General features: G+C 38.6%; 1 protein-coding gene across 11 annotated transcripts in view; it reads left to right on the forward strand.

Annotated features, from left to right (window-relative positions):
- The window catches only part of NUMB (NUMB endocytic adaptor protein), a 96,792-nt gene that overhangs the window by 65,619 nt on the left and 8,284 nt on the right, over window positions 1–22,889 (forward strand). For 7 of the 11 annotated variants that reach the window (XM_040602485.1, XM_040602484.1, XM_040602483.1 and 4 more), the window contains 5 exons: window positions 7,497–7,571; window positions 12,905–12,937; window positions 18,648–18,722; window positions 20,623–20,763; window positions 22,262–22,463. In XM_040602485.1, coding sequence (XP_040458419.1) covers window positions 7,497–7,571; window positions 12,905–12,937; window positions 18,648–18,722; window positions 20,623–20,763; window positions 22,262–22,463 — 526 coding nt within the window. The remainder of the gene's footprint in view (window positions 1–7,496; window positions 7,572–12,904; window positions 12,938–18,647; window positions 18,723–20,622; window positions 20,764–22,261; window positions 22,464–22,889) is intronic. The other 4 variants (XM_040602487.1, XM_040602493.1, XM_040602488.1 and 1 more) reach the window with 1 other exon arrangement.

Genomic DNA, 22,889 nt, shown 5'->3' on the forward strand with positions numbered 1-22,889 from the left:
GCCTGTCCACTGAATCTTGATTTCTGTGTTAGTGTTGACAAATAAAAGTTGCATGGATACAGTTGTACATTCACACATAAAAGGATTGACTTTCCAGAGTAAATAGTTGTCAGCTGTTTCCTATCTAGCCCTTGCTTTGGTGGGAGATGTTTGGAGGACACTGTATTGCTCTGTATTCAAGCAGATAGAGAAGGAAAGGCAACAACTTACACTGAGCCCTGTTGAGTATCCTTACTGGGAGTGAGTGTCAGTTCTCATCCCTGGTGGTCCCTGTGACTTGACAGCATCTTATGTCATTAGGCTGAGCACAATCAGTAGGAAACAGGCCATTTCTGTCACTTTGCTGTGTCCTCTCATACCACTCGTAGCTGCACAGTTGTCATCTTTAGTTTTGGAATTTAAATATTGAACTTTGTTGCTTAATGTCAAATTTATAATTCTTACATTAAAAGTAACTTCTTATTTTTAATCAGTTCATAAATACAGCTTGCATGCCATTCTGTTCCTCCAGATCAGAAAGACTGGTACTCAACACAGGTAACTGTGGCTTTTATTTTGCTAGTTTGAAATAATAGTAGCTGTGAAAGAGTTTACTAGCATGTTGATGCTGAAGTGCCTTTGTTAGGCATGTGGTATTTTTGACTGTGAAAGCTTGGGGTGCTGGAATAGTCTTTGGAAACTATGTTAAGTATTTTTAAGGTAATGTGACAAATCTGCTGATTTCTGAAATGTTGCACGGTTTTACGCATTAAACAGTAGAAATCCCTGCCTTTTAAGGCATGAACTGATGTCAGCAATGAACAATAACCATTTCTGTTGACTGCTAACCCAGCAGCAAACAAAGGTACATTTTAAAAATCCTGCAGTATTTAAGATCACAGGATAAAAGCTTGAAAACAGCTAATTATAAAAGAATGGTGGCTATAACAGGTGTGACACTTGCCTCCAATATATTCCTATGCGTTTTTGTCATGATTAAAAAGAATGTAATGCAATCCTTAGTGTTTAAACTTTTCACACTTGTGCCCAACCCTTGGTTTTGTTCAAATAGCCTTGCAAACAAGTGTTAAATGAAGCTTCTTACTCAGTTCTAAAACCATCCTGTCTTTGGCCAGGGTCAAATTCTTAAATTACTTAGTAAACTTCAAATTGTTTTAAAGATACAGCTATTAAGGTTTAGAGCCATAAAGGTGGTTTGGATGTCCTTGCAGGAATATTTATTTTAAATGTAATTTAGGTGTTGGAAATCAAAAAGTGTTCGTTGGGTTATACTTTTTAATTCTGGGTGGTTTGTTTTTTTAAAATCAGGTGATTTCCAGTGTCAAAAGTGGAAACTAAATTTTTTACAAGACTTGAAGAAAAGGTACAATGTGCACCTGTGCAGTGTGTTTTTAAAACTTTGTGCTATCAACACCTGATTTTCTTTATTTTTTTCCCCCTTTTTTTAATGTAAGAAAAATATAATTGTATTTACTAGTGCTGAATTCCTGGAAAAGTAGGAATTGCACATCAGATCAAATGATTGAAAACTGAGTCTGTCAGTACGTACGTGAAGCTGTATAGGGGCTAGGAGAAATGGTGGCTGTAAGCCTCATCAAGGGAAATTTAGGATATGCATTAACAACAGCCTCCCTTTCTAGTAGCAAGGCACGTAAGCCATAGAGTAGAAGGTCTACCCTATTGATCTCAAGTTACAGAAATGTCATAATACTTCAAGGCTGATTTCTCTGTGTAGATGTGGAAGTAGATCCTGCCTTGAGGCAAGTGCTGTCCTACATAACCTCCCGAGTTCCTTCTCTGTCTTGTTTTAGGGATTTGTGGGAATATGAAGAATGTAGCATTTGTGTATCCTCTGTTGAGCTTTGCTACTTAATCTTCAGTAGTCCTAACTGGAAACATTTGTTATTCCTTCACAGTGTTGTTTCTGTTCACACTGATAAATATGGTATGAGAACCAGTAAGTGAAATGCACCGTGTGGCTTTTAGGTGGGTGTGATATGAAGAGACACAGAACTACTGGTATAGCTTACTGCTTTGTCTTTAGATTCTTTTGACCCACAGCTGTTCAGAGACATTTAGCAGTCATTGTCTGTTACAGCTCCTGTGTTGAGGGGTTTAACAGGCTGATTAGACATAGTAATTTCTGGTAACTTACGGAAGTGGAAGAAGTTAGATTCTAAGGACATGTGTGGCATTGTAACCAACGTGTAGCTTTGACTAAGCAGAATTAAGCTTAGTTTGTGGATGCTTGATGGTGGAGTTTCTCTTGTCTGGGCTTCTACAGCTCTGTCTAAGCAAACTTCTGTTTCAACCAGATAAATTAAAAAGCAGGAGCATGGGTGTGAGAAGAGAGAAATAAAGCATTGAGCACTGGAATGTAAATCTTACAGAAGGCAGTGGCAAAGTAGCTCAGCTTTAAGATGTATCCAGGCTTTCTGGATTTAAACTTGTGTCTAGTTGCAAGACAGCATTTCACTGTGAAACTGTGAAGCTCAGGCTTTAATTCTTAAGCAATGCCAATTCCAGAAGCGTATCTACACATCCAGATGCCAAGTAGTCAGTCCTACTGTTACAAATAATACCCCCGTTGTAGAGAGAACAGTATTTACGCAGAGGAAAAAAGAGGAATGTCGGTGCTTCTAGGAAAAATACCAAGGAAATGGTGGTGTGCTTCTCTTCGTGGCAGCTAGTTCCCTAGCATGGGACACCTTGGCCAAGGTTTACATTAAACTCATTTCCTGTGTCCGTCTGGTTTCAAATGTAATCTGAAGAACCTAATCTGTTATTGCAAATAAAACAGCACATGTGAACATCTGCTGATACAGAGGGAACTTCAATGATTTGTGTAGCTGTCTGTCTGGAAGAGAGACCGTAACAGCGTATCACCAGGCTCGAACAAACAAAGCTGGCTTGAGTGAGTTGTTCAGGTCAAAGGAGTTCTGGTCAAAGATCTTTCTTTGAGCCAGCTATTATTGCTGAACGTTGAAATTTTGAAAACTGACTCAGCCAAGTATTTGCAAAAGAAATTAAAACAAAGCAAGCAGATCAGGGCAGCGTTTCTTGTACTAGGACGTGGGTGATAGATCTGTGTTTCTGACCTGATATATCAGCCCTTGATGTTTTCTTAGGAGCAATTTCAATAGTGTATATTTGGGTGAAGGCAGGACAGCTTCACCAAGACCACTTGATATGGTTACTTAAGTTGTTGATTTTTAGATGGAAAGTTGGAAAAAGTTTAAGATGTTGAAGAAGAATAAAGTTTCTCAAGCATTTTTCAAGTTCTAAGAGCATTTTGCTATGTGCCAATTTAACTTGTCCTGTGTTGATCACTTTCTATTTGATTGGAGATTGATACCAAACACCACCATCTGTGAAAGAGTACGTAAAGTCCTGAGGTGAAAAGGAAAAAAAATGTTTTTTTGATTACTTGCTCTACCATCATCTTATCCTTTTTTTTCTGAAAATATTAATATAAGCAATACCTCTATTTGAAAATGTTTTGTTAAGGTGGTCTCCAACAGCCCCTATATTGGATTAGAGCTTTTATGTTACTTTGTATGTGGACTCTGCCCACAAGGATTTTGTATTTCTGCAAAAGCTTTGGTGGTTAATTTCTGATATAATGATTAAATCTCTTACTGCACATCTTACAGCTGAGAATTGCTGATGCCACGACTATCATTCATCGGTTGCTATGGAAATTAAGTAGGAACGCATTCAATATTAATACTGCATTCCTACTATGTGCACTTTCATGGTGGAAAAGTACTCACTTTCTTCAGGAATACTAGCTGCAGTGATTTTTGTGACAAGAGTGCTCCTTGCAAATGTGTCTGGGGTACCCCTTCCTTACTGTTCTGCAAAGTCATCAGCCACCATAGTTTGTGCAGTTCACATTGATTTTTGTGCACCCAGTAATTATGTGTCCCAGTCCTTGAGTGTGTTTGTGGTAACATGCGATGATGGATTTGCATGAGATTCTACTTACATAGGACAAGTCGCAGCCCAGGCACTTCACAGTATGTTTCTTCTACTTTAGTTTGAAAGGGAACTTCCTTTCAGAGATCCTGAAAGGTTGTGTATAAAGTGTGGGATTTGTGTATCTGCTTTTTAAAGTGGTTTCCATGTAGTCTCTTTTCTGTGGTGGGACAACAGAGCTTGGTGATGATTTATTTTTGTGAAGTCTTAGATTCTGGTGTTTAACTTCCATTTCAGGCTGTAAGGAGCAGGCCATGTCTTAATCTAACTAGCAGGCATATTTTCCTTCTCTTTTAAATTTTGAAATGTCATTCATAAAATGCTATTGCAGTATTAAGTTGAGCTGTTTCAAATTTAAGGTTAAGTTGTGATATAATTACAATTTAACACTTCTGATTAAAATGTAAGGGTACTAGAAATTATCTCAGTCTGTAGCAGAGCTGTTTGCCAAGTTTCTTGAAGGAATGTCTTTGATTACTACCCATTAAAAGTCAAATAAATTATTGTAGCACTGGTTAGACACAGGAGCTGTGTATATCTACTCTCAGCCTTGTGAGAGGAAAAGTTTTTAGAAATAAGGCTGAAGTCTTGGAAGGGGACCTGGTGCCTAAGGGACACTTGGCTAAAAGAAGAGGAGGACCGCAGTGTTCTGGTCATACAGTTGAAAGTTATTTTTATAAGAAAGAAACTTAAAAATGTATTGGTATCTATAAGGAATTAACACACCACCACACCACCCCAGGAAAAAAACCAAACAAACCAGGAAGAATTTTGAAACTGCCTGTGAAATGTACAAAGCCACTGATACTGATAGCGATGAGCTTCTGGCGTCTGTGAAAATGGTGCAATGGGACGAACAAGTGTTTTCTGATGAAGGGCTTAAAATGTAAAGTGTAAGTGCAAACAAAGCACCTTTTGTCCATATATCATAAAGAAGTATTGTGTCACAGTGTAATTTCTTTTATAATTCAGAATTGATTGATGCTCAATGAGGTCTGTGGATTGTACCCTTTTGGTGTGGGTAGATGCACTTGATATGTGTAATAATGTCCCCATTCACTGGAGTGGAAGCGGTATTGAAATCTGCAGCTAAACTTGCTGTCTCTGGCAGCAGTGGCATGACTGATTGCTGAAAGTTGGAGCATGGGACTTGAATAGAGGTTTGGCAACACAGGGGAAAATGGTTGTCTGTTTTGGAGTGTGACATGAGGCAATATTTACCCTGCTCTGCTTCTCCCTTTTCCAAGCAAAAGGCAGGTTGCCAAGTGCAGGGACTGAATGGTTTGGATCTTCAGTTGGAAACATTTTGCCTACGCTGGGGTAAATGAGATGTGCAGATAGCTCAGGAAAGCCAAAAGTTGTCCTCTTACTTGTATGATACTTAGTGGTCATGCAAACTAGATGCCTTATTCCATACATACATCTTTTTTTTTTTTCTGTCCTCTGTAAACCTCAGCATTGTTCCTGTCTATACTGGCCTGCCTGCCACCCCCCTACCCTCCACCCCCTTTTTTTAAAGAGAAGTTGACAAACTTTCTGAAGTTAACCCAAAACTTTCCTGTGACAACTGTGCACAACCACAGAACTTCTGCATCTCTGGAAGTTCCATAGGAGCTGTGGCAGAACTGAAGATCCAGCTACAATATTGTAGATATAAATCTGTTTGATATAAATATGTACTTCCAGACACATAGTCAATGCATCTTTAGTTGTTACTATTTGTGTATTTTTAGGATGAAAATTTTCTAGTTAGTGTGTGTTCTGGAGAAATTCAGATCTTGTGCAACTGTTCAGCAAGCTCAGCTGAGGGAGTACAGTTGCTGTTTTGGCAGCTCCAGCATTCAATTATGAGGCTTCAGCGTCACAGAGCTCGTTTTGAAAAAGCTCTAAAGTGTCAGATCTCTTTTATTTACCTTCTAGTTTCTATGTAATTTATTTCACAAGCTGTTCTCCAGCTGCGAGGGCTAGTTTAAATGAAATGCTTGCAGAATTGTTCCATCCAGATTTACGCTGTTTTAAGAGTGCCACATAGTGAGATTTAATGTTAAAACCCTCTGTCACTTAAGATCTTTTAAATCTTTCAGCAGCTTAATGACATGTAGGTGATAAGTAGAGTATCTTTTGGAGCATCCTGCCTTGCGTGAAAAAAATCTCAGCTTTCACATTTCCGTTAAATCTTTAAAACAGTGAGTTTGTCAGTTTGGTGGATTCTGTTATGTTATTGTGTAGAGTGCTTCAGTATGGCGCTAAAGAGTGAAACTTTTTTGTCCATCTAGTTAAGTATGGTATCCTGAATAGTGAAACAAAAGCTGGGAGATTGCAAATAACTCATGACAGAATATTCTGTAATGGAGTGGGACTTCCCAGTAGATAATTAAGCCTAGGTTTGCCACTGCAGTAAGTGACACAAGCATTGATTCTGATATTTTAAAACCGTTTCTTCACCCTCTAGCTAGTCTAGAATATACATGCTGAATTACGTACAGTTCTTACAATGTAAGACACACAAACTGGGTTAAGTTTCTTTGACCTATACCTCTTATTACAAAATTTCAGAAAGCTTTTACTGAATAATTTCTATGGATTTCTTCAAGAGTTAAGCACTTTGAATAAGGATGTGAATGCTTCTGAGAGAACATTTACTTCCCTTACCAAAAGGAACTATGCTTGAAAAAAGTGGGGAGAAACTGGAAAACTGGAGCTTGCTTATTTTCCACAGAATGTGAAATGAAACTATCCACAGTACCCTGAGCACTATACTTTGATGTATTTCTTGAAATTGCTTTCTCTATAGGCTAATACTATTCTGGGTTATTAATTTAAAAGCTTTGAAGCTTGCAGTTTCTATTTGCTGTTGTTTTGCTGGTTTTTTTAAGTAGTGCTTGATAAGATGAATTTACAGAAAACTGATATTTTAAACAATTTTTTGTGAGAATGAGGAATGTTTCAGTATCCACATGAAAGCCTGGTGTTGTAATGAAGACAAAAAATTTTGGTTTACAATTTTTTAAAAAAGGAGGGGAAAAAAGAAAAAAAATATGACGTTTTCTGTTTGCAACGTTGACATATCTGTACTTGGACATCTTACCATGTAGTATAGTGCAGTTTTTAATACTTAGTGCATTTGTCGTTATTCAAAAGTATTTTATTCGTCGTCATCTCTATATTGACTTAAGGTTTTCATGCTACACTAGTATAAAAAAGTGACTAAAGCTCATGCTGAATAAGCAGGAAAATACTGTTCTACTTTTCAGTTTAATTCCCACCCACCCCCCCTGAGTAAGGAAATTCTGTCTTTCCCTCAAAATTTCTAGATGTATTGTGCTTTTCTACTGATGCTGGTGCCCCATGTGAATACAAAGCAAACCTCCAAGTATAGGTCTTAAAAGAAGGCTAGCAAAGTACTGTAAAGGTCTGTCGTCTTGGCTGTACTGACATGAATTCAGACTGGATTTTTAAACCCAGGGAGTTTAAGGAGCCACTGTTAAGCTTTTCTCTCCCTGCTGTCTTTCCTGCAGTACTTGGGACATGTCGAAGTGGATGAATCCAGAGGAATGCATATCTGTGAAGATGCTGTGAAGAGACTGAAATCTGTATGTATATTTGTTTCATGAAAAAGTTGGCTTTGGGGCTGTGAGCATTACTGGAAAAGGTTCGGTCGGCAGCAGTGCCCCAGCTAAAGACTGAACTTTTGACCCATGTTAGGAGAACAGTTGGCCAGTTTGAGAGCACTGCTGCAGTTAGGGGGACGTGCTAATCTGATGATGAGAGGGAGAGAGTTACAACTGTTCTTTCTACTTGCAGAAACTATTTGCAAAACAAATGTGTAAAAAATCCTCTGTGACCTTTCAGACTAAGTTGGTACCCACGTGGGACTTCAGCCATTGTTTTTTAACAGTTCTTTCTCCCTCTCTCTCTTTTCCTCTCTCCCCCTCTCTCTCTCCCTCTGTTGCCTGCCACTTTAATAGTGACTTAATTCACCGTTATTATACAAAATATTACTTGATTTAGGCTGCTTTTTTCTAATGCACTGCAACATTTTAGTCATGCATGAAATAATCTGGCTTGCATCTGCTCAAAGTGGCCTGAAGGCTGCCTAATTCTGATATGTCATGAAGTGGGCTGCTCTTAGTTTGGCTTCTGTGAACGTTTGCTCCTGTAAATGGCACTCGTTCAAAGCTCTTTGTATTTCTGTGGCTCATTTGAAGGGGTTTTGTCATCTCTTTCCTGCAGTAGTATTACCATAAAATCCTGCGGAAATAGCAAACTCCAGAAAGGCAGTGATCAGTCTATCAAGGAACTGAGGCTAAAACAACATTGAAGAGAACAGAAGGAGAAAAAGCATTCGTATTTGAAGTTTGAATGGAGATAGAGATCTGCAGTCCTTTTCATCACTTCTCTTGTGACTTAGCCTATATACATTCTTCAGTGATGCCTTTAGCGGAAGAAACTCTTCTATCCTTGCAGCTCAACAAAGTTGCTGAAAGTACATCAAACACTTGTAATGCACCTTTGCTAACTTAAGATACCTGGTCTTGGACATCACTTTTTTTTCCTCACCAGATGGGAGAGCTGAAATGGCTTCCAATTAAACCTGTTCTTCCCTTCTTCTTAGCACACAACAGAGGATTATAGGTTATCTTTTCTGCCTTCTGTTGTGCTGTAAAGTTTCTGAATTGGTTTAGTGCTCTGATTAAAATCAAGTCTTTTCGTTCTTTTCTCTGTCAGCTAATGTATAGCAACCTGTTAAAGCCGCATCCCATCTGTTCCCATTCAGTCCAACAGTGATTGGTGATTGATTTTTATTAAAAAGGGCCACACAAAATATAAATGAGTTTCTTTATTCTATAGATTTACTTTACGTAGCTGAAAGTGCAAGTACTGACCACATAATGAATTGTATCAATTTTTTTCCCCTTCTGGTTTTTGTTCTATCAGAGAATTTTTTGTTAGCACACCAAATAACACCGCAGTAGTATCTGCTTTCTCTCATTCTCTTCCCTGGGGAGCTATGCTGTGAAGTAGTTGTTCTCTAGGTTTTTTCTAATAAACTTTAAGCTTACAAGCCAGTTAAGTGTAGCTAAGCTTATAGGTAATGCGACACAGTAAAGGCATAGTGCCCAGTTTCTTCTGGAATCAGGATGATTCCAGGATTGTGATTCTTGATCACCTGAATTACTGACTCAAATGTCAGACTTGGATATCTTAACTTTTACAGTGCATTCTCTGAAAGTAAATAAATTAATTTTCCTATTCTGTGCTATGTCATTATTCCAAATTGTGGATGGCATCTATTTACCCATTCTCATAAAGTCAGTGTTTTTCTTCAGATAATTTTGATTTCTTCTGCTGTTTGAAGTTTCTGATGTCTTTATATAAATTGCACACAAGCACACACCTCTTACGATTGCTATTTGCATTGTCTCCTTTGTCAGGATTTGGAAGTTGAGAAGTAGAGGTGAAATTCTCATTGGGCCCCAAGAGGAAGATTCAAATTACCAAAACTGCTTTGTGTGCTTTAGTTGATAGACTCCATCAGATCCAAGGTTCATTTGGAGCCGCTCACTGCAATTCAGCCCCTGCCCCTCCTACCCGCAGCATGTAGGTTTTAAACTGGGGGCATTTCTTAAGGACTCTACTATTACTGAAAGCTCTTTTCTGTACAATATCCTCTCTCAATTATCAAAAGCCAACCCCTGGATGATGTTTCAGCATGCAAGGAATGTGATAAGAAAACGGTTGGGTTTTTCAGTAGTCTCTTGCTTTCACAGTACTTGGCTATTTTGATGGGCTTTCTTTTGGTCTTGAAAGAATTACAAGTTTGAGTTGCAGTGCTCAAACAGAGACTAGCTTAAGCAAAATTGGACTTTGCTTTTCATACGGTTAAACTACATCAAAATGTAAGTGGCCTATTTTAATCTTTATTGTTTTCTCTGCAGGTAACGTGTAGGTTTTATAAATTCAGTCAATAAAAATTAGGCACAATTGAAATACTTGTAGCTTGTAACCTCTAAAAATTACGTTCTGTCTGTCTTTGCTTATTTTAATGGATATATTTTTTTCTCTTAATTCTTACTCTCCAACGGTTTGCAATTCATTTGGGGAACTGAAGTCTGTTCATTTTAGAATTGACTAATGGATTTTAAAACATTTTATAGCATTTGTCAAGAAGAATATGAAACGGTCTTAATCTTGGTTTTAGGAATAGCTTCGTTTCTGCTTTGCTTTTTGAAAGAAAAGATGCAGACAAATATTTGTGTCTCTCTATTGTGGGAAATAAACTTTCAAGTTGGTTTTTTTATTATTACCTGCTTGTTTAATGTGGCATAATTGGGTTTGAGCATTGCATTTTGCAGAACTTGAAGCCAGATGATTGCAAGCATTTTATTCAGGCATTGTTTAATTGGCAACTGAGTAAAAGAAGCCATGTCTAGCTAGAGAATCCCTCATCCATACCGTATTCTGTTGTTACAGTTTTATAGCTCTGAAACAGTACTATAATTTGCATTTTATAATATTTAGAATGGATGAAGACAAACTTGAGTTATGTCCCTGTTTTCTGTCTGACAAAATGGCACTGCAGTCTCACGACTAGGTCAGAAACACATATATTCAGCTGTCAGTGTATTATTAACGGGGATTTTATATTACCAATGGAGCTTGCATTTTTCCCTTTGTAGGGTATTACCAATGGAGCTTGCATTTTTCCCATAGTCGAGGTGTATTACTAACTGTGTATACATTTCATATCTGGTAGGATCCTTGTAGTTGGACACTAAGTTCTAAATGGCTTCTTCAGAAACATTTAACTGAATTTAGAATATTTAGCGCAAACTGGAAAATATCTTTGTAAGGGCCCCGTAAGTGTATTTGACTCAGGTATGGGAACATCATATAGAGACAAAAGTATACTCTCTCATGTCATGTTTTGATTTTAAATCGGCTTTAGCATGTAGTATTGGTTTCTAACTTGCCACTTTTTGTTTTAAATGATGCATTTGTTTTAATATATGTTCTTGTTTTAGCAGGTAAAGAGACATAATTTAATATTTCAAAACATGCATTAGTTATCTCTAAACTACATTAACTTAGTGTTGTTTAAAACCCATTTTGCATGACGCCTTTTCCATTAACCGTGTCTAGTTTATTTAAAAAAATAATCTTGTTTAACAAGCATTTTGCTGACGGCAAAATTAACCATCACCTAAAAATGAGGTAGCTTCTGGTGAATCTCTTTAGCTTTTGCTATCTTTAAAAAGCTCGTTTTTAGTTTAATGCAGTAGTTAGTGCTCAACTTGGCAGCAGCATCCAGCCCCTTCTCATTATGTATACATCACTGTGATTAATCCATTAGTTCCCCTCCTAGTGTTCAGCATATCCTGTTGAAATACATAACCATTCCTGCCTCTAAAAATTGTTAAGCTTTTCAGCTGGCTGAACTCTAGAGATGTTCTTTATACAGTGTCTGAGTTGACATAAATAATGTTACTCAGTATAAAGCTGTGTGGAAGGACGTCAGGCAGAGAGGCGCATGGCAACAGAAGGCAGGAAATGCAAAATCGAGATCGACACTCCCTTCTTAACTTTGTGTTTCCTGGCTTTTGTTGGCTTGCGTCAGAACCATGGCTTTGTTTTTAAATATAACCTTGTTTATCAATCAATTCTTGAGGCACTGCCTCAGGATATTTGTAATAGCATTTTTAATATAGTACTGTTATCAGCGATCAACAGGTTGGAATTGCACGGTGGTAATTTGGGGTCAGGGGCTGTCACAAAGATGCTCTCTGTCTCATCTGCAATTCTCCACCTCCTCCCTGTTACTATTATACCATAGCTTTCTTAGAAGCAAAACAATTTGGAAAGATTGCAAGAACAGCAATGTGCTCCGTGTCAGCTTCCCTCAAAGATGGGGCATCGTGTGGCTGTGCTCGTGCAGCACCAGCCCTGGTGAAGTGTTCTGTCAGGAGATCGGTTCCGATCTTGCAGTTTTCTTTTCACAGCCTGGTAACAAAATAAAGCCACTAAACCAAAATGCATGCAAATTTGCTTAAAACTGTGTGCTGTCTTTTTCTTAATGTGAATTGGGCAATCGGTGTAATTGCTTTCAGGCTGAAGAAATTTAGGGAGTTGTAATTCAGCTCTTGGTGTCTTTGCACTTGCCTAACTGCCTGTCGCTGTCTAGAGCTGACTTTAAAGGGGTCTTGTTCGGCCTATCAATTCAGAGTTGCAGAATTAATATCTATTATTTGTGTAAATATTGTATAAAGCCTTGGAAAGCTTTAGAGAGGGTGAAAGAGGAAGGAATCTTATTTGTGTTTTAGTTGTACGACAAGATAAAATGAAATTCCTCACTGCTCAGAGAAGACTGCAGAAGATGGGGAGTGTAAGAGTAGCATGTAAACCAAAGCAACGAATAAACAGAATAAAATGAAGCAGTGTGTTATACTAGCCATACATGCTTCTCCAGCTTACAAAGCGTTTGCTTTGGGAGTGAGTGGTCAATGCAGAGCAAACTTGACTGTAATTCTGGAGTTAGAACTTTGCATTTCACAAGAGCCTGCACAGCGTTTTAATTGTTTAACCACCATGCCTGCTGCCAAGTTTGGTTTATAACCTAACTAAAAGAGACACTAAACAAGGGAGAATGAAAACAGCGTAACCACTTTGCATGAATTGGGGCTGAGGTTCTCTTCTTTCCACCAATTTCAGGGCAGTAGCTTATTAGAATTGCGTGCGTGCCCTTCGATCTGCATTTTCATGGGATTATTTTCACATTTGCCTGTCGCACCTTCTCATGGATAACTCTAAAAACCCCTTCCTTTCCCTCCAAACCCTATTCTTGTGTGTGTGCTTGTTGGTTTGAAACCCTGGGACATTTTAGCTACCTACAGTAATAGCGCTCGACTTGTCCCCCCTGTTCCTCCAGGAAAGGAAGTTCTTCAAAGGCTTCTTTGGAAAAGTAAGTTTAATGCCTCGTTTGTGCTTGCACTATAAGGAGTTACATCCCTGGTATAGCACTGCCATAAAATCAGGGTGTTGAGAGTCCCTAATGCATTTCAGAATTTTTACTTCTAAAACTTACTTGGAAGTATGTTGATCAAACAAAGAATATGGTTAAAAAAAGCAAACTGAAACAGAAAATCCGTATGGACTGTATTGGAAATTCAGTGTTCTGAAGTGATTGGTCTTCCCGCCAAAAATGTGATTTTTTCCTTTTAAACTCTTAAACTTGTGCCAGTCTACATCACCTGGGCAAATACCTACAGAACAGTTGGGGTCTGTGCCTTGTAAGTGCTTTGCGATCAGCTGCCTGGCATTGTGAATTGAGCCCCAGATGTTAGCCTTGGAAGAAAGCAGTGTGCCTATACATAAAGCAGTGTGCCTATACATAAAGCAGTGTGCCTATACATAAAGCAGTGTGCCTATACATAAAGCAGTGTGCCTATACATAAAGCAGCGTGCCTATACATACTATCTCTTAAACCTTTCTTTTTTGACACAGTTCTAATCCAAAGGTATACGAAGATGAGACCAGGTGTTTACCTACTATGTTTTTCTAATTGCAACTCAACTGTGTAACTGAAAAATTTGCTATCATTGCTCTTGTTTTCATGAGGACAGTGTCTTAGATGCGAAGGGAAGCAACTCTTTGCCTGTCTTAATAATGTGCTGTACTGACAGCTGGGTGGTCCTGCTGTCTACATCTCTGCAAAGCAGAGCGTGTAGACCTCTAAAAGAAAGAGCTCTCTCTCTTTTTTACCTCTCATCAGTTCCCTACCTCTGCATTTAAAATTCCTCTAAAACATCAGCTTCTGATGTATCTTGTTATAAAATGTGTCTTGGCTTAAATAGAAACTAACGGGTTTGTAACTGCCATACGTACGAAAGTCTTTTGGAGCAGATTAGTCTCTGGTCACGAATTTGTTTTGGCTTTGCTTGGGGAGTAAATAAGGTTTTTTTCAGCTGCTCCTTTTTCAATGTTCATTCAGATAGTGATGCATGTCGCACAGGGATGGCTGTTTCTCCCTAGTATCTGGGAAAGCATGCATCTACAGTGTAGTGACAGTGAAGTAAGAGGCTCTTATTTTTAATATTTTTTTAGGGCCAAAATACCATAGGTGGGAGATCTGGCAGATTAATCACATCGCTCCTATGCACAAATAAAAGTTAAGAGCTGGAATCTAAAAAGACTGAAGTCAAAACATGCCATTTGCTTTAGAACTGAAAATGTGAAGTACTATTACAATTTGTTTAAAACAAACAAACAGACCTCCCCACCTCAGCCTGAGCAGATATGTTCGTTTTCTTTCTGCTTGTTGGTATTAGCTTATGTTAGGCTACATAAGAAAGCAAAGATGTAAAAGGACAGATATTTGCATACCACTTACTAAAAAAGCCAACGACAGATTTTTGTCTATTAAATATCCCAGCTTCCCCATTACATCTTAGTTGTTTTTTTAATGAAGTTTGGTACTTTGCTGCAGCCTTGTAGATTTGCTTTGTCTTTTATTATAAAATTTTGCCAAAGAGGGATGTACTACTACTACAGCCTGTGAAATTTCATTAATTAGCACTGAAACCACTTAAATCCAGTGTTTAGATTTCCCCACAGCACCAGTATGGCAGTGCCTTTATTACAGCTTTGGCCTACAATGGTAGCCCAAATCTAGGGGAAAACTGGGGAGGCGGTGGGAAAGGCAGCTGTTCTCTTCACATATAATTGAGAAATGCTAATAACTCGTAATATCTTTTGGCTGTCTCATCTGTAATTTCTCTGCAGATGCCTTGCATTAGGATTAATATAATATTTCAAACTGCAGAGTGCCTAAAACACGCTAGCGTCTTTCAGTAAGTCAGTCTAGACAGGTTTGCTGCTTTCCCAGTTCATATTTTTCTCCCCCTAAAAGGTAAATCTGATGGATTTGTGTCCTGAAATGTTCAAATGTTTAGCATTGAAAAGACTTTCTATTCAACTTTAAATGAAAACGAGATGTCTGTTGATAGCTCCAGGTTAGACTTCTGCAGTTTTATTTTGTGTACATATGCAATGTAACCAAATCAACTGCCTTTTTAGGCAGCCCTACATGTCTTAAAACTAAAGCTTTTCTGTTGTAATGAATAGTGGTACGGTTTCAGTGATCTTTCTCATGTTTTGCTTCCACTGAGCGCGTGTATTTCTCATCATGAAATGCTTTATGCAGTCTGAAATGAAAAATTTTCTTTATATATAAGCTCAGACTCCAAATACATCTTACAGCTGTTTGTAAGTCCCAGGACAGAGCAAAATAGGCAGAAAGACTAGAAACAATTCAGAAGTATTTAAAAATGCATATTGAGCAACTTATTTCTGCTCTGGCATCCTTAAAACTTTGTTTTCTACCTTACAGTATAGCTGCTACTTATATCCATGTTCCTATCACTTCTAATAGTTAAATTGCCATGACCTGCACTGTTAATTAGGAAATGTACATTTCAGACTTAGTCCATTTAATTTTCTTTTCATCTTAATCTTTTTTTTGTGTGTGTGGATACCCATCTTAGGGCATCGCCACTTGTTGGAGAGGTTTCCCTTGTCCCCAGCCCACAGTGGTCCTGCATTGGGTTTGGGCCTCATTGTTAGGATGGGTGCCTCGCCCTTCCTCCTGGAGACCTCTGAGGACTCTGAAATTAGCCCAGATAACAAATCTCGTATTGGAGCAGATTACTGACCTCCTAAGAAGTGCTGAGCAGCAAAGTTTCTATCGGGGCTGACTCAGCCCTGACAAATCGGGCTCCTGGGAGTCAGTGCCACACATGGCTCTCCTCCAGCAGTGCTGTCATCCAAAAGCTCTTGAATATGAAGACAAGCTACTGATAGGGATGTCTAGATGAGTCCCTTGGCAGCAACATTTTAGACCACACTATTCCAATGAGTATTGGCCATTTGCTTTAAATACTTTTGTTTGGAGTCACCTCTATCTTCCAGTGTTTATTAGACAAGCTGCAGTCCTACATTGGTGTTCAGTTCCCATGCAGTATCTTGCATCTGGTCTGATCTTTGCCCGGTGTGTGCCAGGAGTGCAAATGCTCATACCCGGTTTGTAATCACAATTTACTTGGCAATGCCCCACTCATAATGGACTAGTACTTTGATTTGTATATCCAATATAAATTGATTTGGATAAGTATATTCTTTTATATATCACTTGTATGCACAGATTAGCTGGAGATTCAGTAGGTGGGAAGGTATGTTGCCTAACAGTAGTAGCTGTGGGTTTGGGATATGGACTTACAGTCTCACCCCTTCTGAGTGCTGCATCCACCATAAATCTAGAAAAAGGAATTGTGAGATAAAGTGTGTTTTGTTTTTCTGTTAGTGTAGCAGGTCCATGTTTGGTTATCTTGCATGAGGAACCTTATGTTTCCAGTGGGAGAGGAGCCTTTAGCTTCTTCATTCAATCCTGAGAAACGTGAAGTTCCTATGTCTTAGCTAAATCCTCGTTTGGTAAAATAGCAGGTGAAGAGTGGCTCTGCTGAAGATCAGTACTGCTTTATGAAGTACCCAGCTCAGCTAAACTTAACTTTAATACAAACTTCAGGAACAGTTTACTATTTGTGCAGAAACAAGGTTTTTATTGTTAGCTGCGGAAAGACATGTATCTCTGTTTCTAATGATGGTAATCTAAACCAATTACCTGCAGGCAATGTCGTCTCTTGATTGTTTGTATTTGCTTGAAATAAGGATTTCAAGACTATTAATGGCTTATAAGAAACTGGTACTGCTTTTAAAAACAGTTCAAGGAGACAGACCTCTATAAACCATTTGGTTTTGGGATTAATAGGGACTTTTAGGCTATGGAAGCTAGCTAAGCATTGAAAATACTGAGTATATTTTGTGAGTATCAGTATTTATTACTTTTTAATATTAGAAGAAAGTGACTTTTAAATGCTGCAATATTTTTTTAACACATAGGATGGTAAATGTAAGTACATTTTCCTTTGTGAATTATGTTCTTTCCATTAGGCATTCCAGATCCTGACAATTTTACTTTAAACCTTCTCTGGGGTATCCAGCAGGCTGCATGGATATTTAGAATCTTGCTTCTGCAAGCACTTCTCTGTAGCTTGCTTTCATGCTGTGCTTATTTTCTCTGTTTTCTCTTTTAATCACTGTTCCGTACAAGTCAGTGCCATTATTTGTTCTCACCAAGCTTTTTGAAAATGCTTGGGGTGTCATTGCCGCTTCTGAAATTGGGACAGATAGTTCCTCCCCAAAAACAAACAGAAGTTCTGCCAGACCCATTTTCTTCACACTTGCTGCTTTGTCTGAGAATGAAACCAATGTGATATAACAGGAGACTTTTCACTCCAAGATATTTCAACCTTAAAGTGTTAAAATTGATATTGCAGACTTGGAACATGTAACTCATGCCAAAATGCATCCTTGCTACATTACGTGCTGTATGAATATGGACTATATACAATTGCAATGAACTATAAAAAAAACACAAAAAACACAAACAAACTAAAAATTTGCAATTCTTGCATGAAGCCACTAGCTGATACCCCCTCATCTTTTTCTGTTGTTGTTGCTCTTCTCGCTCCCTGCAGTGGTCTGTGATGGGTGCCATTAGCTGCCACAAACTATGTAAACCCAGTGATTCAAAAGAGGGGGAGAATATTTTATTAGCTGGCTTAAAGTTTGGGGTTTGTGAATTTAAAGTAACACCTATTTTTTTTTTTAAAAAAGATTATTTTAGTAGTAGTAGTTCCCTGTAAAAACCAGTAAAATTATGTTGGCATCTTGTACATATTTTCTGTTCATTGAATTAGTTGCAGAAGAATATCACGTCTAGTGTTTATACTGTTTTCTGTAACTTTCCCTTAAAAAGTAAACAGTCTAGAAAGAATCTGTAGTTTAAATGGCTTCTGAAGCCTTGATGTGTTTCCCACTTCTACTTACCCTCAGCTTGCAGCAGCTGAAAGTTCCCGCAGTCAGATCTTGGATAAAAGCCAGACTGCTCCTCCGCTGCGTCAGCCTGCCACACACCATTGCTTTTTCAAGATACACACCAAATGGTTAAGAAACCATATTTTTCTACCTCTCTTCCAAGATGTGACATTTAGCTTTTAATAAACGAGTGAAACATGTTTGGATGATTGATCTTAGCATTAAGCTTATAACATAGTAACTGATGGCTTTTGGGTGCTTTTAACACTGGCTTAAGGTGATGCCATGATTCTGCCATGCGACTATGGGGGCAGAAGGGGTAGGGCTGGTGGAAATATCAGGTAAGAATTTTCCGATGTTTAAACTTGCGCTAAAGAAGCTACCTGTGGTGTAACTCCTTATGAATTAGTGTCTTCTGATTCTTCAGTGGAATTCTTCACCCACTTGGTCAGTCTTGAATTCTTTACTGTCAGTGGATGTACACCTTTTTTTTTTGCTTCACCTGTCCTGTGCCCTCTCCCCATCCCCACAACGTGCTGTTTCTGGAATACTGGCTTTGGCTTGATTCTCTGAATGTTTTGCAACTTGGATTGAGTATCTGGCTTTGGGCACCCTACTGACCGTGGACTTCATCTACACTTAATGTTATGGTTCTTGGAAAGGGGAAGCGGGTGGCAGTCTCATGCTGTTGGCATAAAACTTTTTTTTTTTCTTTCCTTTTTATCTTCTTTTTTGAAAGTCTGGGAAGAAAGCCGTTAAAGCAGTCCTGTGGGTTTCGGCGGATGGACTCAGAGTTGTAGATGAGAAAACAAAGGTTAGATTTCACAGACAAACATTTTAAATCTCTCTGTAATAATGTATGTGCTATAACTTTAAATGGACACCAATCTTTATGTTAATGCAAATGTTGGTATTTGCAAGAAAGACTGAAGTGTATAATTAGTTTAACCATTTCTTGCTTTGTAAACATATGTATGCCTGCTAATTCCCTGCCCCGTCTCCCCCCATTCATTCCACACTACTCTCAAGACATACTTCATAAAATGTGGCAGGTAGCACAAGCCTGGCGTATTTTTTGTTGCATTTACCTGAAGAACCATTTTTTTTTTTCCTGTTAAGTTCTGTTGACATTGAACTTGGAGAGTCCCTTGACGTTCTGCACCACTGCAGAAGGCTGCAATAGTAATACATGAGCAAGCTCATGTTAATCAATGTAATTTTCAGGGCATCCAAATCCTAGAATGGATCTGAATGAACAAGAGCTAGCTTCCAAAAATGGAATGAAGGGAATAAATGAAGTAGGGCGGTTGTGTGCCGTCCGACTCAAGCTAGATAGTAACTGAGTATCAAATTCAATAATTTCTAATTCTGATATCTAAGCTGTTGGTCCAAAGTGGAATACTAATGTATTCGTGGCATCCTTCTAGAATTTTTTTACTTTTTTTTTTAATTATTATTATTGTGAAATAGTACTATATGTACCAGCAAAGTGCCTGTGTGCAAGTAATATTCTTGCTTTTATCTAGATGTAGGCAATGAGAAACAAGACCTTTAGGCTTGCCTCTGTAAGCATACTAGTACTTTAAAAGATAGCACAGCTGTCAGAACAATTTTAACTCTCATTAGGCTGAAATTAATTCATTTTACATTCATGTCATTTAACCCGTACTTTATCAACCTAAAAAGATTATTTCTGCAAGCCAACACTGAGAAGCATTTAGAGATAATTAACATCCCTCCTACAGTATGAATGCCTGTCAAATACCTGCTCTGTGGCTAGACTTCTCCAGGGCTGCTATTATGGTATGGTTCATCAGCACTAAAGTTACCGTCTCGTAAGAATTCGGTTTCTGATACAAACATACTGATGTAGGTGAATTCAGACTACTGATTGCCTCATTTAAAAATATTTTTAGATTATTTTTAGAAATATTGCTGCATATATCTAATCTTTTAAATTTGAATATTAATAACTTGTGCGGAGCCTGGAGGTAATGAGAAGTGCAGAACTGGAAAAGAGCATATACTGTTGCCTCCTGGTGGTTGAATTTGTTAGCACAGGTGCCAAGTACTAACCACAAACCAAAAGAAACAATTTTGAAAAAAATACTGAAAAGATAATTTTTACTGAACATGGTATAGTTCTTAGACTATACCATCTCCTTTTTAGATACACTTCTCCCACCAATGTCTGGGAACCAGTCAGAGGTGTTTGATACTACCAGTGCTGCTGGTGCTTTTCTGCCTCCCTGCTTAGCTAATCAGCAGTTCGGCTTTGCTTTTGGTGTAGCAGCTGCTAGACCTTTCGCACTTGCAGACCTCTTCCATAAGTTTCAGCGTTGTGTTTTAACCACAGTAAAGATTTTTTGATTGCAAGGCTACCGGAGCTGCTGTAAAAATAAAATGAAACAAAAATGTGAGCTCCATGGTCTAGAGGACAGATCTTGGGAATTGTTTGTGTCCCTAAATTCTTAACTGGTGCCTTGGCACACTCCTACCAACGGTGGATGGTGGAAAATGTCTTCTGTCCTTTTTGTTTCTTACTGGGAATAGATTCTGAATAGTGAATTCATTGACAGATAATTAGAGCCACATCAGGCTGTCCTCCTTTTAGCAGAACTTACCTTCTTGCAGTGAACACTGAAAATTACTCGTTTAAGTGTTTCTCCATATTTCATCATATTTCTTTCATTGTGGGGATCTTTTCCCTTTAGGATCTTATAGTTGATCAGACAATAGAGAAGGTTTCTTTCTGCGCACCAGACAGGAACTTTGACCGGGCATTCTCATACATCTGTCGAGATGGCACAACGAGACGCTGGATATGCCACTGCTTTATGGCTGTGAAGGACACGGTAAGTTTAACATGGCATGTGCCCAACTCTTCTAGCTTCTAGCTGGAAGTTACGGTCAGAGAAATTAACTACCTAAAATACTTCAATATGTTTTGACTTCAGCTAAAATATTACTTAGTCCTTGAAAATTATTTTAGTTCTAATTCTTTATATCTGAATTATTTGCCATCCCTCTGTGGTGTCGTCTTGTGGAGAGAACGGTGCCCAGCATGTGTATAAAAGGAACGCAGTCAGCCTCAGATATCTCTAGCAGAAGGGAACTACTCTTCTAAAAATAGACAGAAGATATTCTCATCTGAAAATGTACACAGCCAAAAACTGAAACAGCAGTGACAGTTTTTCCAGGATAAAAACATAGTGAGTAAATACAGAGTGTTTATGACTCTAGCCTCTTGTATGCTAACGTTATCTTGAATAGAAAACCATCTGAGTGTTAAGGGATAGAGCTAAACTGAATTAAACTATAGCATCCTGTTTGCTTCTAAGTGTTAGAGATTTTTCCAGTACAAGGTTTGAAACTAAGTTACCTTTGTCAGTCTCTAGCTGTGTAGACTTTAGTTGAAGTCCCTGATCTGGCCTTTTCTCCTCTTTCTGCTTTTCCTTGAATCCCACCTATATTATACAAAATGCTTGAAACCTCGTGCAAATGCCTTGCATGAACTCAACATAGTTGCATGTTTGGAGCAATTATACTTGACAATTTATTATTTTTCCTTGAAAAGAAACAATGAAGTTACAAATACCCAGTTAAATGTATGTCAGAGCTGGAGCATTTTTAATTTCCTCTGTGAATAACAGGTCAATTCACTTACTGATTGTAGTAGATGAGTTGAGCTACTGGTAGTAATAGTGCCTCTGGCTCAACTGTAGCTGCCGTATCAGCTGGATTGCTGGACTTGCTCTGACTTGAATTTTCTTTCCTTATTGCAGTTATTGGATAGTGAATCCTTTTGACCTCACTGGTTAACAGTGAAAGCTCTTTTGAGAAGGCACTCTTAATACTAGCTTGCACATTGGTCAGGGCCGTGAAGAGTAGTCACCATTGTACTTTCCATTTTCAGGCTTGCACACTGGGCGGCGTCTCCCTGAGCCCCCTGTAAACTTTCTCCACCCAAGAATAGCACTTACCTGCCCTTCAGGACTTATACCTGCTTAAGATGTCTTCAGAAGAGTTTCTTAGTGTTCAAATGTATCCAGAGGCAAGGGATCAGTGCAGGCACGTTATCGCACTAGAATCTTCGTAGCAGTTGAAATAAACAGATTATCCAACAATCTCTTTCATTTCTGGGTGGCCTTGAACACTGCGTGTGCATTAGTAGTTGAGGCTCTGTATACCAGGTTTAATTTTAGAGCCATACAAAAGGTGGCCAATTACAGTAGTTCTCTTTAGTGCCTTAATTAGATCCCTCTTGTAAAGGCAGGTTATCACTTCACAATGCTTGAAGCACGTTTATGTTTCTGTTCCAGTTACTGTATGATGCAATGTTGTCTTGTACAGGGGGAAAGGTTGAGTCATGCCGTGGGCTGTGCATTTGCAGCATGCCTGGAGCGAAAGCAGAAGCGAGAGAAGGAGTGTGGAGTGACTGCCACCTTTGATGCCAGCAGAACCACATTCACTAGAGAGGGGTCATTCAGGGTCACTACAGCTACTGAACAAGCAGAGAGAGAGGAAATTATGAGACAGATGCCGGATGCTAAAGGTACGGGGTGCAACTTAAACAGTCATCCATAGTGAGCAAAACCAGCACTGAGGAGAACTGGAGCCTTTGTAAGGATTGAGGCTTAATGTCCTTGCAGCGTTCCCTCTCTTGAACCTGATGATATACAAATCATATTCCTGGGTGCTTGTTACTTCACAAGATGAAAAATGTTCCTAGGTTCACTCCTGGTGCTTTGCCCCATATCTCTAGAAGAAGTACAAGTGGCTGGCCTCATATGGAAAGCTGCTCCTGCTTTGTTTTGACAGCCTGCTTTATGGCAGAGAACACCGTAGGTACCTTACTAAAAGGCCTTATTAGAAAAATGTTATAAAAATATAACAAGTTTGCCAGACACGACGTAATCCTTTTTGTAGTCTAAAGTTTATGGTAAATTAACAGAAAATGATACACATTTTTCTTGGAAAA

Source organism: Falco naumanni, chromosome 7 (assembly GCF_017639655.2).
Source record: "Falco naumanni isolate bFalNau1 chromosome 7, bFalNau1.pat, whole genome shotgun sequence".
Lineage (NCBI taxonomy): Eukaryota > Metazoa > Chordata > Aves > Falconiformes > Falconidae > Falco > Falco naumanni.